Source organism: Gallinula chloropus, assembly GCF_964237585.1.
Source record: "Gallinula chloropus genome assembly, chromosome: 9".
Classification (NCBI taxonomy): domain Eukaryota; kingdom Metazoa; phylum Chordata; class Aves; order Gruiformes; family Rallidae; genus Gallinula; species Gallinula chloropus.
This window is the reverse complement of record NC_140094.1, coordinates 20678740-20697335: the sequence shown is the minus strand read 5'-3', so window position 1 is coordinate 20697335 and position 18596 is coordinate 20678740. Positions and strand designations below refer to the sequence as shown.

The 18596-nt window shown below is 42.1% G+C and overlaps 1 protein-coding gene across 2 annotated transcripts; it reads left to right on the top strand.

Annotated features, from left to right (window-relative positions):
- Nucleotides 1-3641: 3641 nt before the first annotated feature.
- PYGO1 (pygopus family PHD finger 1) lies at nt 3642-17403 on the top strand (the record flags this gene model as incomplete). 2 transcript variants are annotated; one of them, XM_084268161.1, is made up of 3 exons in its annotated part: nt 3642-3690; nt 7530-7615; nt 9355-10476. In XM_084268161.1, the coding sequence occupies 3 exons, from the start codon at nt 3642-3644 to the stop codon at nt 10474-10476; spliced, it is 1257 nt and encodes a 418-aa protein (XP_084124287.1). The 2 variants fall into 2 exon arrangements, 1 of the variants encoding a protein (XP_084124287.1); XR_014617472.1 differs by lacking the exons at nt 3642-3690; nt 9355-10476 and adding exons at nt 16686-16861; nt 17338-17403 and having other exon boundaries at nt 7556-7615.
- Between the last annotated feature and the right edge of the window lie 1193 nt (nt 17404-18596).

Here is an 18596-nt window from a genome sequence, read left to right as displayed (position 1 = left end):
GGGCCTTTTACCAAATTAATTATTAATTATTGTTACAGACTAAGGCTATCACAATCCAGATTCCCTTAAATGTGTTCCTCTTTGTTCCAGCACAACACTTTCTGTCCAGGTGGGAGAGAGACCACTGGCTGGTTGGCTTCTGTGTTCACATGCTGGAAAACCTGCACAGCTGCCAGATCTTGCCATGCTTGTGCTGTATCTTGACATTGCCCATGCAGGCTGGACACATCACCCCTCTGCACGAGCTTGCTGCACACTGACAGGGTGCACAGGGGTCCACTTCTGTCTCACTGTGTAGGAAATCTTCTGTGACAAGTTGTGAAATCATAGTAACTTGACAGGTTAAAGCTGTGCATGCTTTATTTTAGAACATGTATTGCTTGCATGAGAGGAGAAAAATTCTGTATTTTTTCCCTGGTACTGGAAGTAGCATAATTAGACAATTCAGCCAGTTCATATGTTGTCAAAATGAGCTTCTAGGCTACTCTGCTCCTGGGATATGCAGTAGATAAATGTGAAAAGATGCAGTAAAACCCCTTCATATGTTAATTTTCTGTTGTAGATCCACATATCATTGCTTCTTCTCTCCTGATAATGGGTACAGACACTATGAGAGTGATTACTAAAAGAACTTCCTTTAGCTATTGGTAGTTTGTACAGAAAAGCTCTTTTAGCCAACTTTTTAACCTGGATTCAGAAGGAAAGTAACCTAGAAGTTACCAAAACCTGCTCTTTTATACTTAATAACATTTTTAGGCCTGATGTGACACATGTGATTGAAATACTATTATCTCACCAAAGCCACCCTTTTCAACAGTCAGCATGTTATAAAGTATTAAACTTAAAATAGTATTTGTTACCAACTGAGTGCTCTGGCAGGGAAAGAGACCTTCCTGTGTGGTTGGTTATTGTTAAAAAGAAGAAAAATACTTTGGAATCACAGAATCATTACAATTTGAAGGGAACTTGGGAGGTCTTGACTTCTGAGTCCAATCTCCTGCACAAAGCAAGGGTAATGCTGAAATTGGGCTATTCTGTGCTTCAAAATCTTCCAGAATGGAGATTTAACAAATAATTTAGTTTCTTGTCCCAGTGCTTGCTTAGCTCAAACCAATTCCTTCCCTCCCAACATCCCCCCTCCCAGCCAGTTGGAACCTTGTTTCAAATTTTGGCCACTGAGTCTCATTTTCCTGTTACACACTTCAGTAAAGAGCCTGTCTCTCTTCTTAGTAACCTCCACTTAGGTGTTGGAAGGTTACTACTAGATACCCCTAAGCTTTCTGTTCAGTGTAGACTTTTGAGAGTAACAAATGTCGGAGTTCTTTTAAGACAACCACTTCAGCTATGAGGTGGTGGTGTGTGATAATGAGAACTTTCATAGACTTTTTGGGAACATTTGAGATGCCAAATGAATTAATTCTCTTCAGACACTGTGTCAGCCATTTCCAGCGTAAGTTTAGAAGCATAAAGTTGCTCCAATGGGATTCTCACAGAGCGCTCACTAAAGACCTGAGTACAAGTTAAAACTGAATTTGGATGAACAGGAAAACACATAATTTTTTGCAACTAGAGTACTGGGTTAAATTGGAATTCCCTGCTCACATTTCTGATGCAGACTATCTCCCCCTAGGAACCTTTATATACCCAGTGACATCAATCTGTGCATCCATAATTACAGTCTACATGTTATTACAAGGCAGCCTTGCACAAAAGCTCATGCAGTCCTGAGAGAATCATCCAGGCCTACAGCAAACTCCATCACAGAAAATGCAAATTTCTTCACAGATAAGACACCTCTTCCTCCAAATATAGACTAGCTCACACCCACCTTGCTAATAACAGGCTACACTTCAGCAAGATTACACAAAATTAACCAGCAGATCCCACAAGAATATTTGAAATACACTATACCTGGAGGTGCTTGTGTTCTGGGACTGTGGACAAATAAAAGCTCTGTCTAGGGAAGGACCAAAATCAACATAAAATTTCAATTACTTTGCCCTTTTATTTATTTAGAGATGGAAAATGTAAAAGCAAAAACATAGAAATACCAGTAGCTTAACCTTTACACAAACTTCACTGTTTTTTTTATTCTCCTCAGAAAAGCACCAACTCTCCCTCTAACAAAGTAAAGAAACAGCACTGCTAGGTATTGTGAGGCGTGTGAGGAAAACACGTGCTCCACAGCTGGGCATCGTTATCCCAGTTAGAAGAGGATAAATGCTGGTACAAAAGACAATTATTTTTAATACTGTTGATTAACGGTTTTGGTCAAGGATGAGGACTCCATGTTTAACGCCTCTGAAACGCCGCCATTTCAGAAGACGGGGAACTGTGGCAGAACGTACGTGGCAGTGATTGATCTACCAACTTGTGCTTTTCAAGGCTAAAGCAGGGTTTACCGGCGCTGCGAGGGCCACCAGTCGGGCTCGGTGGGTTCTATCTCCTCTGTACTGGCCTGAGGCCACAGCCCCGGCTGGAGGGGCGATACCTGCATGGTGGGAGCCGCTCCTTGAAGAGGATCCTCCAGCCGGCGCGGACCTACCTGCCAGCGAGCCGCCGGGGCACTTTGTTCCAGCGCTTCAGGTAAATGCCCTCGAGGACGAACCGGAGCTGCCGCCTGGAGGCGAGAAGGCGGCGTTAAGCACGTGTTGCCCGAGAGGCAGGCGGTGAAGCCATTAAGCGCCCGGGGAGCGCAGCCCAGACCTAGCTCCCAGCGGCCGTTATCCGTGTGGCGCTGCCCCGGCCCGCGCTCCCACCGCTCCCCGTCGCTTCCAGTCAGGGCAGAGACTGCTCGCGCCCCGGTTCCCGCGCTCACGCGCACTAACGGTCCAGGCGGGCGCGCGCTGGGTGCCGACCTCGCCGCCCCTCAGCTTGCCGCGCGCTGGGCGCCGACCTCGCCGCCCCTCAGCTTGCCGCCTGCGGCCGCCCCGCGGCCGGCGCCTCGCTCAGCGCGTCCCGGCGGCCGCAGGCCCACGGCGGCCGAGCGGAGGGTGACGGCGCCGGCGGAGCCCGCCCAGGAGCGGCGTCTTTGTTCCGAGCGGCAGCCCCCGAGCGGCGGTGCGGGCCAGGGGGCGCGGCCGGGGCCGGCAGCCCCGCGGGAAGGGCCGCGTCTCGCCGCGCTCATGGCGGGAGCGCGGGGAGTCCCGCCGAGCGCCACAACGTCGCGGAAGTGGCGGCCGCTGCCCCTGGGGGCCCGGGAGCCGGCTGGAAACGGCGGCCGGGGCAGGGTGCGGTGAGCGGCGCCGGTGGCCGGGAGGGGCGCTGTGCGGGGCCGCGGGGCCTGGCAGCCCCGGCGGCGGGCGCCGAGCGAGGCGGGTGCCCGCAGCCTGCAGGGGCCCGGCCCGGCCCGGCTCGGCGCTCCGCGGACCTCCGCGCAGCTCCCGGGCGGCGGCCCTCCGCTCGCTGGGGCTCGCCTCGCCCGGTCCCCGCCGTGGGCCGCCGTAGAGCCCTCCCGCGCCCAAAGTTTGGAAAGTCTAGCAGCTCCGCTGCTGGGGCGGCGGCGACGGCTACGGCAGCAGCGGGCGGGGGGGGAGGAGGCGGGGGCGGAGGGGGCGGGGTGCGGGCCGGCGGCGGCGGCGGCAGCAGCATCAAAGAGCCCCGATTCCTGGCGCCCTGGGAGCCATGCGCTGCTGTCTGTAATGTCAGCGGAACAGGAGAAGGACCCCATCGCGCTGAAGAGATCCCGAGGTATGGGGAGGGCCGGGCCGGACGGGGGGGGCGGCCGCTGCTGGGGCCTAACTCCCGTGAGAACAGCTGGCGGTGCCGCGGGATGTGCGCACCGGCCGGACCCGACCCGGCTGCCGCTGCCTTGCCGGGCTCCGCCGGCCGCCGCGCAGCCCGGGCCGGGCCGCCCGAGCCCCCGCCGCGGTCCCTCCCTGCGGCTGGCGGCGGGGCCGGGCGGCGCGGGAGCCGCGCTAAGTTTGCACGGTGGGGCCCGCCCGGGCCCCGCCAGCTCCCGCAGCCTCCGGGCCTTGAAACGCACAACTCGGGGGTCGCTGGGTGCGCAGCTGAGACCCGCGAGTGGAGGCGTGCGGGTGCGTGGTGGTGTCTGCTGTGTTTTTCTGGCGGTGCTGGCCATTAGTATGCAGCGTGCATCCTGCTGGTGCAAGGGAATACGTCGGCAGTGCCACATGTCCGAGTTCAGTGTTGATGCAGAGCCCATAAATCACACTTGAGTGTTCTCCTCTCCTACCCGCTGTCTTGCTCTGGTGCTGGGTTCTAGTCGGGGTTTTTGCTTTTCCTCCCTTGGGAAGATGGAAATGGAAATGCCGTTCGTTATTAATAGCGCTGTTGTGTGGCTGTAGTGAGGTTTGGAGTCTGCTCTCCTTGGAAATGTGTAGGGAGGGTAGAAATACGGTGTCTCTTTCCACTTGGGCTGTGCAACAGACTTCAATGGCAGTAGCACGTCTGCGCGGTGCTACTCGTGTCCTTATGGCCGTTAAAAGCAGAATTCCTGAATGAAATAACGAAAGAAAGTAGGGCGGCTGAATGGAGTGAAAATCGTCAAAAATGATAAAAGACCTGCGATTGGTTGTTTCTCTCTTTCTCGCCTCCTGTTTTGCCCCTGGAATTCTATTGTTCTTGGTGTTTTAAGCTTTTTTTTTTGATGACTGGGTAAGTGGGGGGAAGGAGTGGGTTCGGCTGTGTGTATTGTCATTGATTTACAGTTTGTTTTTCCAAAACTGTTCTAGTAACAGCTGGGTTGCAACCTTGAGAATGAGAGAATGAAAACATGCAGCAGTGTTAAAAAGGAGACTGGGATTCATTAGATTCCTTCACATTCAAGCCCTGATTCTGCAGATCTTTGAGCACGTACAGTTTCACATGCCTGAGTTGCCCATCGAGTTCCATGAGATTACCACTTAATATCAAAAATGTTTACAGTATCAGGATCACAAAAATGTTTACAGTATCAGCACTCTCTAAATCTGGCTGAAATTAGACTCTTTTTAGTGTTTTTTTCTATAATGAAAAGTTTATTCAGCCATTTATGTTTCTTGGTAAAATGTTCTGACTGAGATAAAGCACTCTTTAAAGAGATTCTGGCATCTGTCCTGTAAAAACCTGGACAGAGGTCTGTCAACAAATGTGAAAATAATCCATAGTGTATTTGCAGTATGGTAAGTATGGCATAAATTATATGCAAAGTCATAATTTCTTAATGTGTAAACAAAACTACAAATTGCAGTTCTCCTGACTAACACTGAAAACATCTATCTTGTGTTTGTATGAAGTGATAAGAATACAGGACTTTTGCTTTTCCAAGTGTAAATGGCTGAAATGCATTATCCATTATTAAATAAGTGAATAGTTCTCATATATGTATTTGGATCTCTGGATCCATTACATGTATGATGTCCCAGTCAAAAGCATTGTATTTTGTTCTGGAAAATTAGGGTCAAACAAGATAATTTTTTCACCTATAGTGTAACATTCCAAAATGCTTGGTACACCTTTTAATGAAAGTCTGTGTGGTAAGTACTAGAAGTGACTTTCTGGAAAGTTTATTTTGGCTGCATGAAAATGACCCTCATTCACTCATTTTTGGAGGTGTGCTAGGACTAACATTCTGCTTCCTTTCATGTATAAATTAAATCATTATAAAATCCACAGGGAAGAGTTAAGTTTGTAAGGCCTAAATTAAATCATTGGCCTCACACAGCAAGAAGTGAAAATACAAAAGCTTTGTACCTTGCCAGACTTAGGACTCATTCCTGCAAACCTGGGCATGTGAATGACTTCTCCTGTGTGAGTAAAGCATGCAGAGTTCAGTGGAACTTGTCACAGCAATTCTGATATTCATATGCTTATGTTTCTGAAGAATGAGATCCCAGAGAGGGAATCTATGCATAATTTTATGAAGTTTTAATTTATGCTTCTGTGAAATTGCACGTGCATATATTCCTCAATGTTCAACTTGATCATAGATGTATGAACATCTGTGCAGCTAGTTGTTGAATTTATTAAAAGAAATCTGTGTATTTGCAATATTTTAGTATTAGTCATTAATGTAATACAGGCACTAATTTACAGGGCCACAAGCAGGAGTGTGTTGTATGAAATGTGAGATGTGAGGAATGGTATTTGCAGTACAATCAACCACTGAATTTAAGCTGAATGTAGAGGAATGCTGGAGAAGCTGCTAATGGCCAGTGCAGGGACAGCTTTGAGCAAACAGTTTATAAAGAATGTGATTTATGGAGTTGGAATGTAAGGGAGATTTGTAATAATTCTTTATGTAAAATTTTATGCTGTGACTATTTAGTATCTATAATTAAGGCAGTGGCAGTGCTTCGTAGCATGCGAAGTATATGCAGGGGTTTATATTGTAAATTCAGGCAAAAAGGCACCTTGTTTGTTTGTTTTAACAGAGTAATCCCTATTCTTCTGGTGGTAGGTTATACTACAGTATATTCAGGCATGAGTTTATTTTGAAAACGTGATTGTGACTTCATGCCCTAGTCTTTGAAATTCAGACTGCAAATTTGATAGGTGTTGATTTGGGATGTCCACATATCTTCTTTATGCATAATGAAAACTGAAATTAAATTCAACAGTGACAGCCAAAGCCAAAAGGAACTTATTAAAGCAGAGGTAGACCTGGATTCTGACTTGAGGTGGGACTGGTAAATTCCCTGAAACCTCAAAAAAGGAGAGGGGCAGGAAGGAAGTGCTAAAAGTGAAAATTTGTCAGGTTTCCTTTGATCAGGAGGATCTGAAATAACTGTTGGATATTTCAGTCTGTATGCAGTAGGACTACCTCTTCCCTGTGAGAAGAGATTTTGTGTTGCTTTACTGATGAGTCCTAAATCTGTTTTAGCTGTTTACTGGGAATACTCATCTAGTGTAGATGGGTGCAATGTCATATGTTGTGCTTCCTTGCATAATGCTATTGAGAATTCCTTCTTGTAGCCATTGGTAATGAAGACAAACACATGTGTCTAACTGTATGTTTGCATCTGGATAAAGTTTGACTTGTTTTCTGAATGTGAGTTTTAAACAAGTAGAGGTAAAATTTTTAAGTTGGATCTCCCACTTCTTGCTGTTCTGTACTGTAACTATATATGTTATTTTTTTTTGAGAGAGTGCAAATAAGCTATTATCTTAATGGGCCTGGGGAAAATTAATTTACAAAAGTTTTCTGAATGTCATGATGTCAGTATTTTAACACATGTTGCACTAGAATCACCAGAAAGTGATTTTCATATTTCAGCTCAGGGGTTTCTTTTCATGCCCCTGTGCTGTCAAATCCACTTGAGCCCCATGAAGGCAGACCAACTGGAATAAGAAGGAATGTGCTAAAATATATATTTATTTTTTAACAAAAAGGTCTTAACTAGAGCTATGTATAAGGTATGCTAACTTCTACCTCTGCATATTTGCTCCTTAAGGAGTTTCATTGTAAGGCACCAGAATTAATACAAGTTCAGTATTTGTAACAGTTATATGTTGCTATGACAGAGGCAAACTTCAAATGCAGCCTGTAAGAACACTAATGCAGTATTGTATCGATTCAAATTTCGTAGGTGGTGACAGTGGCTTGGATGGGTTAGGAGGACCAGGAGTGCAACTTGGAAGCCCTGATAAGAAAAAGCGCAAAGCAAATACACAGGTAAATCCCCTTTGGTTCTTTTGACTGCTTGATAAATACTGCACTCAGCTCTTTGCCAGGGTGACTCCCACCTTGTTCCCAATATCAGTCTGCTCTCACAAATAGTGCTTACACACAAAATATTTCAGTTGTACTGCAGAGTTGAAATCTCCATAGTACTAGCTTTTCTCACTGAAATTATTTTAATCTCTGTAGGTTGCCAGAGACCTATAAAGTGAGGAGCACAGTGAGACTGCAACAACTTGTATTTTACCATATGGATTTGATTCTGAGACAGACTTTCTTTTAATGACTTTGTAGCCGTTGCTAGAAATCTGTACAGCAGGAGTAGTTGCCATGAGACTACTTTCCTCCTTACTTTTATTCCTGTATGTGTAGGTTTGTGGGCTAATGGATCAGTACAGTTTGTTAATGCTTTGACCAAACTCTTGGCATATTCCCCAAGTGATTTTCAGGCAAAAGCTGGGAGGCAGGTTCGGCTCCTTTCCAGTGAATCCCTGCAATTTGGCATTTCTATACAGTTTCTGTTTCCAGAAAAGGAAGCCAGAATACAAAACATCTAAAGCAACTAGATATCTGTAGTGCAGAATTTCCCTTTGTGTGTTCATTCAAGTTTGAATGAGAGTATCTGTTAATTTGGTACTGCCCTGTGAGAGTAATTTTATTTATGTAGGTCAAACAATCACTTTCTGTTAGGGCTAACCAGATTCCATTGATATGTGAATCTGTTCTCTTAATTTTTGCTTTGTTTTAAAGTAGTCATTGTGAAACCTGCAGGTTTCAGACCTCTTTCTTAGTGAAGATTTCCTTGTGATCTGGAATGGTGATAACTGTACAGGGCATTCAGATTATTTTTCTCTCTTTTCCTACTAGGTTAAAAATTTGCAGCACAGCAGCTTTTAAAAATTATTTTTATTTTTAAAAAATAAAATTGTTTAGTTTCATTAGTGTTTAGGAGGAAATGCTTTCTGTGAGCACCATTAGAATGAGGGTGAACCAGCTAACTCTTCTCCACAGGCTAGTCTAGAATTGAATTCAATTGTGTAGCTGCTCTGGTGACATTTAAACAGTCTCTGAGCTCCATTAAACACTTGATTATGCTCTGTAACCAGAAATCCTCATATTTTATACCTATTGACTATGCATTGCAGGACTGTCCACAATCACTGAGTGCTCAAAAGGGACACCTCCATTAGGTAAACAGAGTATAGAAAATCCCTACATGCAGCTTCCTATAGTCCATATACCTTTCTTAACATCACAGTAACATTAAGTTTGTATATCTTCATAGAAGTGAGGCATCTTAAGAGGTGTATGTATGTTCAGTAAAATGAATGCAAAATTAACCTAAGCAAATACTTCAGATCTGCTCTTCCACATTTGGAAATAATTTGTGCATGTGTTTGACACGTGGCTTCCTCTGTTGTTGCTGTTCTTATGTAAAAGATGAAGAAATAGAAATCACATATCAAGTAGTATTTTCAGAAGCATGGTTGTGCAACTCAAGAATGTTTAAAACACTGAGATTACTATAAATCACCATGTTATCTGGAGCCCAAACTCCTCTCGTGTCTGTACTGAAATTTCAGACAGCCTGGCAGGGTACAGCGCGTAAGCTTTACACAACAGCTGAACAGTTCTTCTAGCAGTAGTGCTGCTAATCCAGGACCTTTGTGGTTGGTCTGTCTTGCAGGGAAATACTAAAACTAATTTAAATGTTGTATTTAAAATATTTTTAGGGATCATCATTTCCTCCTCCATCTGAATATGCTCCACCGCCGAATCCAAGCTCTGACCACCTTGTAGCTGCAAATCCATTTGATGACAACTATAATACTGTCTCTTATAAGCAACTTCCTTCAGGAAATCCATATTTTAGTAATCCTGGCTACCCTGGCTTTGGAGGCTATAACACTTTCAGAATGCCACCTCACATGCTGCCCAGAGTGTCCTCGCCATATGGTGGTTCTTACTCCCTCAGAAACCAACCACATCCCCTTCCTCAAAACCCTGTGGGAATGGGTTTTAGTCGACCTCACTCTTTCAGCTTTGGTCCACATGATAACCCAGGTTTTGGGAATCAACCGCCTTATAGTAGTGGTCAGCTAAATCAAAATGTCAGTATGCCTGGTCAGCATTTCAGACCAAATACAGGTGAGAACTTTGGCCATTCTGGTCACATACCTCACCCTGATGTGCCATCTAACTTTGGTCCTGGAAGCAATCCAAATTTCCCAAACTCTCAGCTAGAGTCAAACCATTCTTTTGTTCCTCCACCAAACACATACAACCAGACAAAATCATCAGCACAAAAGCAAGACTTTAGTCAAGGTGCAAGCAAAGTATCCAGCCAGAACACTGCTGGTCATCAGCATCACCACAGGACAGAGGACATTGTGAGTCAAGGTAATAGTGACCTAAAAAATGTCACTCGAAACAATGTGGTAAATCAGGATAATAGCCATTCTAATAGTGCTGACAACACTAATGCTGGCCATCCAAACGGGACTCAGAATAAGTCCCGCCAGCCTCGAGGTACTGCTGAAGGATGCAACTCTGAAAAGAGCAGCAAAACACCCCTTCACCCCAGTCGTCACGGTCACTCCTCCTCTGAACCCGTCTATCCATGTGGAATTTGTACACATGAGGTTAATGATGACCAGGATGCGATCCTGTGTGAAGCCTCTTGCCAAAAATGGTTTCATCGGATCTGTACGGGCATGACTGAGTCAGCTTACGGCCTTCTCACGGCAGAAGCATCAGCAGTGTGGGGCTGTGATACTTGCATGGCTGACAAAGATGTCCAGCTAATGCGTACGAGAGAGACGGCGGGACCGCCCGCGCTGAACGCGGACGGCTAACAATGTGAATCGATGGTACTGGTTGAAATACTTGCTGTGAAGATTTAGGTACAAGTTGGGTACTTCACTTTCTGCAGACAATCAGTTGTGTTTGATTGCTGTCATCTTTTTTCCTTGATCTGTTTTCATCCATAGACCTCCGTATCGGCTTTCGTACTCTTAGGTTTTACTTGTGCAAATGTTTTACAGGATGGAATACTTATTTCTAATTTAACTACAAAACATAACTGACAACTGATCAGAAGTAGGGTGTGCATTAACAATCCTGTTGAAGGCGAAAATGTGCCTGTATGGTCAGCCCCTAATTTGCTAGTGTGAATGTGTTAACTAATGCTAGCATTTAGTGCTCTGATTTAACGGTACTATGTTTCCAAGTCTCATTACACTTTATTTTTTGGGAGTGAATGTCCATTACTGATACTCTTGCTATCCTTTCTTTGAATATAGTGGAAATGACACAGAGGAATGTGCAGTACTAATAGGTTTTATTCTAGGAAAAATTCCTGGTTTTGAAACAAAGCATTAACACACTACTCACTTGAAAATTGATGACTTTGTGCTTAGTAACACATTGAAACCTGCCAACTTCTACATCTTTTTATTTCCTTGAGAAGTCAATGATCTCTTTTCACTTATCAGCATATAATTACTTGCTGAAGACTCTTGCTAGGTCTCATAGTATTTGGAAATACTTACCAAGTTACATTAGTTACATTAGAAAAAGAACACATCAAGTTTATGAAGTCCAGTGCTTTAAATCTAGAGAATACCAAAACTAGGGTTGCATACGTAACCTCAATTCGTTTATCTTGAGCACATACATCAGGAAGATGAATTCTATTTTAATATGGGTAATTTGATCGTATTCTTGATCTCAAAAATAACATGTGTCGCCCTCCCATTTTTTTTTAATGTGGGGAAAGATACAGACTTGAAGACTTCAGCCATAGCTGTGTGATAAAGTTGCATCTGCAACTGAAAGTTAGTGTTTCTGTAGAGAGAAGTTTTGTTCTAACTTAATAAAAGGTGGCACCGTAATCACAGACTCTGCTTGTAATACCACTGTGCTGGAAACTTTCAGTTTTTAAATGATCAGCTATTAAACTGTATGTCAAGTGGTACAGGTGCTAGTCATGTCCCTTAATGTGATAAACTGTTCAGGTCTGTGGTAATATAAAACACAGCCATCTATATACAGAGGTCATTTTTATTAGAAGATATGCTAATGAGTGAAAAGTAAGGTTAGTTCACCATTGTGTTTGATTTTAAATGGGCTCTACTGTCATACTTTCCTGGGAGATATTGTGCAAATCTACAGAACTGTCCTTGTTTTATTTTAAAAGTGAAAGGTTTTATACTAGAGAAGTGCAATATTGCCCTTCTCTTTTGTCTTGCCTCTCATCAGGAAAATAGAAATAATGTCTAAAGTATAAATGACAATTCATATCTTGAGGATTTTACTGTATAGCAACATAAAGCGTAAGTCAGATCCAAGGCTTGTTTTCATCACTGTTTGCTTGCTTTAGTACAAAGACTAAATTTAATCTTGTTTTGTTAGAGGTGTGGTATTTAAAAACAAACCACGAAATAACAACCAAGCAACAACCTCTGTTAAGAGATTTATTCTTCAGTAGTTTTCCTAAGGACTGACTGTTAAAATTTCCTTTTGGTATCTAAAGTAGAAATTAAACCAAACCTTGTTTAGAGAGATCTGTTCCTTTGGGAATCAATTCAATATCCACAACAAATTGTGCTGTGAAGGTAGAGAGTGGAGCTGATTAAGACTCACAGCAATGTCAATGAAATAAAAAAATATTTTGCTCAGTGAAAATTCCACAAGAGCTCCAGTGATGATACTTGTTACTCAAGCATGCTGCTCACAATACCTTTCCCCACTCCCACACCCCATTCCTGCTGTGAGATGTTCGGGGCATTTGTTCTCAAAAGTCCAATTAATGTTTTTAACGTTTTTGGAGCAGACATATTTAAAATAGCCATGTATTTTTTAATTTCTTCCTCAGCCCTACATGAAGTTAGCCAAATGTTATCTATATTAGCTAGCAGGACATTAGAATTTCAATATAGTGTTCTTACAAACTTAACATGAACTGGAGTATCGTATTATAAGGCCTTAAATTGTACTATATTGGGTTTATAACCCAATACATTTTCTTCATTTATTAACTTACAAATTCAAGGCATTAGTAAATGCCAGTTATAGCAAATAAAAACAAATGAACAACAAAACCAAATGTGTTATCACACTGATAATAGAGATACGAGCGATTAGTATCTCCAGAAGTGATCCAGCCAATATACTTGCCCTACTGATACACTCTTGGCATACCTGGACTCTTTTACCTGGAGAGAGGTTATACTTTGTTTTTCTCTGCATGTATTGACTTGTAGTAGTTCAAGTATGCACAGAAAAAACAATCATGTTTTGTTAGTTGGGTACTAGGACAATGTCAGCTGGTTAGAATTAGAAATTAGTTATAGAAGGGTGGGAGGGAGGGACGGTTGATTAGAATAGGTGAGTTTTTTTGTAATACTCTACATGAAACAATTCGTATTGAACTATCATGTGCTGCTTTCATTACTAGAGATTTAGACTGTATTGGTGCTGCACACCAAAAATATTGCAAAGATTTTGTAAATCTTACAAACCGTACTGTTTTTGTGGAAAATGCCTGTGTCCTTTTTAAATAGCTCTTTCTCATGGTCCGAAATGCAGCCTGTAACACCCCAAACTATCTTAATTTTCTTTTTCTGAGGCTGAAATAAATAGGTATAAACTGGATAGAACAGTCCATTATACTTAGGTTTGGGGTTTTTTTTTTTGCCAGAGACCAATTTTAAATGAGAAAATATGTAATACACTCTTTAAAATACTTCTCTTACTGGTGTCAGGATAAATGACAGTGCTGCTTATAGGCTAGAGCATAGGTAGCAAACATCATGTATTCTGGCTGTTTTGCTGATCCCTTCCACAACTTGAGAGAAGCAGGTTAACTGTGTGTGCCTCAGTCTTTTCTTTCAGGAGATGGGACTAATGCCTAAGGGTGTTCAGAGGCCTAGCTATGATTTGACATCCTCAGGTGGAAGAGACTAGAGAAAACTAACAGAATTTGCTCGGTTTAAAACACAAAAAATTAATTTTGAGGGCTGTTCAAAGAAGTATATATTCTGTGACCTCTGAAGTTTTTAATCTATGAAGCAATTTTGTAAGCACGTTTTCCAGGCCTGACTTCAGGCGAGACTTCACAGACCAGTGGGACTGCGCGCCCGCAGTCAGGGATGTTTCACAGTGTTTGCAGTTTGGAGCCCATGATATTTTCAAGTGAAATGCTTTTTTTTTATGGTTTGAGATTTTTACAAAATCAATGGTGTTCAAACGTGGCACCTTTTTAACGTTTGTCTTTATTCCAACTTGATGATAACACATCTGCATTAGAGCTGTCCCTTCCATTTTATAAATAAGCATTGCCTGGCAGTAACAGTATTGGTGTAACATTTTTTTAAAAAAGGAAGTCATGCTTCTTATCATGTTGTATGTGACTTAAATGACTGTTTCATATTAAAACTAATCTTTCCTTATGTACTGCTTAAATATACCTGTTTTGGGATATCAGTTCAGTACTTTTTATACAATCTTGAATGTGTTCCACATTGGTGACATGTATTTTTGCAGCAATTCTTTTGTTTTGATTTTAAATTAGAGCATGTCTGAAGTAATACATGCATTAGTGCTGTGGTGTGTGGCAAAGTTAATGTATGTAATTCAAATTGGAAAAAAAGTTTCCAGACTTTGTCCAACATTAACCCTGTGGCCAGGGATTAAATTACTATGTAATACAAATTATTCCTTATCACGATGTGTTTTAAGCTACTCTATGAAGTATGTGAAACATTATTGTTTATGGATTGGTAGCTGGCACGGTATCTTGCATAGAAAGAGGTATGATAGATGGTAGCAATTCATGGTAATTAAAACTGACTACCTTTCAGAACACGCAGCACTTATGTGCATTGTCATCTTGTTGCCATAACTGTTAGTGTGAATTTCTTAATATTATACACTGACAAATGGGTGAACATTTGGTAATAAGCTCATGGGTGTGAAAATTATATTCTAACTGTCTTCATTTACAAAACATGTAATTTTTTAAAGCTATTGGATATGATTAGATACATGCAGGAGGATGTAGAACTGGATGTATTTTGAAGTTATTCTGCAATTACTAAGTTTTGTCTGAAGCTTTCTATATTAGAATAGACTCTTCCTTAAAATTGGAAAATTAAGTGTACTTATCAGAACTCTTAAGGCAATATAACTGTCCTACACTACATCTTGAGTTATGCACATTCACTTCTTTCTATGAAACTCTTCTGGTTTCTTCTTGTCTTATGCTTTATACGGAAATAAAGGGTCCCTTTAGTGCCCTAGTGTTGTGTATCAACAGTTCTGAGGTAATTAATTCTGCATGGTGTTCACCCACATTGAGGTGCTGCCTACATCTTCAAGTATTCAATGTTGCCCTTAGTTTCCTGGCTCAGAAATTACTTATCCCAACACCATAGGGAATACCTATTTATGTACTGCTTGCCCTACGTGATTCATTTTCCTTTTCATGTTCAAACTGTCTCAAAATAGTTTATGTTTCCACCCCACGTTTTTACTCTGAGGTTTGTGCACTGTAATTCAGGACTTGCTGTGTTGGAGACAGCTTGGGACTGGAGTCATGAGCGGTGTGTCTATTCCTAGACACTCATCTTCTAAAGGATGGTCTAAATCTGAACTTCCATATAGCCTAAGGAGGGCAGTCTTATTATATCTTCTTCCTTTTTTTCTTTCCTTTCTTGATACTTTTGTTTTTTTGGAAATGTGAAATAATATGGAGTTGTTGAGGGATTTTTACTTGAGACAGTCTCTCCTCCAAGTTTTTGTGTATGGCCTTTACAGCAGACACTGTGTTCTCTAGGGTCCTGTAAATGTTTTGTCTACATTCTCCACTCAGTGTTAAAGACAAGTTGAAAAAGGCAAGTTACCAATCTACTGCCAGCCAAACAATGCAAAACATAAGCTGATTAAGATTGTTGACATTTAATATTTTTTTGTTAACAATGGTGTGATATTCTACCTTCTAGAAGAACATATATCAGAATCTGATTCAAGCGTTCTTGGAAAATGTATATGGTAGGTTTTGTCCAGCACTGTATGTAACTGTTGCTTTCTGTTGTCTGGTTTCAGTTTCCTTTAAAATAAATTTTTTTTTTGTGGGGAAGTTGCCTGTTGATTTTATGAAGATGATGTAATGCCTTGATTAACTCTTCTAATGTTTTCCTGTGAGAATGCAGTTACATTAGGCATAATCCTGCAAGAACTGGTAGAAAGTTGTGTTGATCAGAAAAGACAGCTCCTGCCTCTCTCAGAGAGGTATTAATCTGAAGTAACTTCAAAGCAGATCAGAAAAGGTCTTGCACCATAAACCCCATTTCTTTCTTTCAGCATGGCAGGGAAAGCTAACACACTGTTTGGCTGAATAGATTTTTTTTTCCTTTTTTAATTTTAGAGCTTTCTGCACTTGGGAAAAGATTATCTAAATAGTTATTTATTCTAAATTATGAAATTATTACTAAGCTATTCCTGTTTGTTGACATTCCAGTACTAACACATACCAAATCGGTACCATACTACTCATTTTTAAAAGTAACAGCTGGGGGGGGTCCCAAGATATACATGCAAAACATTTAGTTGGAATAAATAGCATCTTATCACGTGTTTCTGCTCTTCTTAAAAAAAAACCATGGAGATAAGGGGTGAGAGAAATGGCAATTTAGAAAGGATGGGAGAAAAGGGTTGGTTATTTAAAATACGAAAATGTAAGCCAGTAAGCAATGTGGAATGTGCATGAAATAGGTGGCATTTCTGCATCAGTGTAAGACTTATAAGGTTGATCCAAGACCTTGCTCAGTCCCTTTTGGTTCTTTTAGCAGCTAAATCTGCTACTTTGACTTAGAAATGTGTGACTTCTACTGTGTCTTTTATGAGAGAAATACATGGCCTTGCACTGGAGATCCAGCTTTTAAGTAGATACATTAACAAAAATGTTTATCAATGCTATATTGTGTAACTTGAGAACACCAAATACAAGTAACCATAACTATGTCTTCTAAAGTGTGTATATATAGTATGTTCTTTCTGGCAGGAATCCATAATAAGCTGCTTCATTTCAGTATATTCTCTGTGATTTAACTAAAAATGGCACCTGGATGACCAAGCAGAAGACCAGCACTCAACAAATCTAAGACTTTTCTTGTCTGTGAGGGAACTCTCCAGAATTGGAGGATGTATTCTGGATGAGGACAGCTGCATTCAGGAACGGTAGGAGATTATGAGTTACATTCTAGCCAATGCTGCTAGTGTAACACCCTGATTTAAAACAAAACACTATCCCCTCTAGCTACCAACTGTTCCATTACTTCATCTAGGAAGCAGGCAAGTAGGATTTTGACTACTGTGTGCAGTTTTGGCATCTCCATTTTCAATATAGTAGAACTGGTAAAGTTTTGGGGATCAGCAAGGAAGGAAAACTATGTAAAAAAAAAAAAAGCAGCAAGCTGAGACTTTGAAAAAAATCCCTCAAACTGGAGGAAGGTCTGTAAAAGCTGGATAACACAGAAGGGATGTTTAGAACTTCCTTGTTTCATCCTTGTCTGCACTTGCCTGAAGTTTGTCTTGCAATACAGACAACTAAAAGATATTAAATAAAAGTAACATGAGACAGGTTTAAAACAAAGAGGAGTTTTGTCACAGGAAGAATCTTTCCTCAGCTTTTCTTTACTTGTTTTCTCTTACAGTTTCATAGACTGACAGCAATCTGTTTATGGAGACATCACGGTTTAAGTTCAAAGCTCTAAGCCACAGACACCTCTGCTGCCGCTGACAACAAGGTTCCTTATCCCATGGTGTGGATCCTACCCGTAAGTCTGAAAGTATGCAACAGGCAGGGGTTTGTTTTGTGTGTGAAAAAATAAGTAAAGCATTTCAACTTCCAGTGAAATCTCTTTCCTCTTGGACACTTGAATGCTTTTGGGATGCGGAATTTAGTTCGGTTCCCAGATTCCAGTGCACACAAGCATTCATCCAGATGCTGATTCAGGTGAGTGAGGGACACAGTGACCTGGGAATCCTATCTATGATGATGAATTTCTTGCTCTGAAGAAGTTTGAAACCTCTGTGATACCTACTTCATACATACTACTTAATAGTAACCAACTATCATTTCAACGTTGCTTTGGAATACAGGTAACAGTAGATAAAAACTACATCTTCAGTGATACACATTAGAAATCTTAGCTAATGTGTACAATGTTAAATTCAATTTTTCTGGTCATATTTTAAAAGAAAGGGGAAAACTTGACTTGTTTTGTTCTGGAGCTTTCCCAAATAGTTCTAAATAATTGTACACGTTTGAGGAACTGAAACATACCTGAATGTTTATCCAGGTATGTTTGGCTTGCCTTTCAGCCTGTATTACCCAGGAGCAGTTGCTTTCAACACACTCAGCTTTGTTTTGGCAGATAGCGTTACTGTTGGGGAAGGGAGACCAACAATGTGCAAAGTACCTCCTGACTTCAGAGAGCATTGGGGGGCAGTAGCTGGAGCTGCCAGGATGGCCTTGTGATTTTTAGAGAGCACCTTGGAGTGTCAGTGTACTGCTAAATCCATCCTCAGCTTTACATATTCTATTTTTTACCAGAAATTCTTAAACTACTAGCAATTTGTCTCTTTGTGGAAGCCTATTTGAGCGGGAAGAGCCGCATTCCTTCCTGCTCCGCTGAGGTGTGAGTGAGGAAGCCGGAACGGCGCCCGACGCTGGCAGCCCCTGCTCACAGTGGCATTTCTACCGATTCATCTCGCCGAGTTTTCGGGAGTCAGCCGTGTTCGCCTCTGCCTGTCTTCCTGCGCTGGGGCTTGAGCCCCGGGGACGGTTCTTGTCGTTTTCACCCGCGTCCAGGACCCGCAGGAAGAGCCCCTCGCGGGCTGCCGCGGGGGCCCGCACGCCGCCGTTCTCGCCCACCGTTAGCGGGGGGCTGGCTGCGGCGGGGGGCTGGCT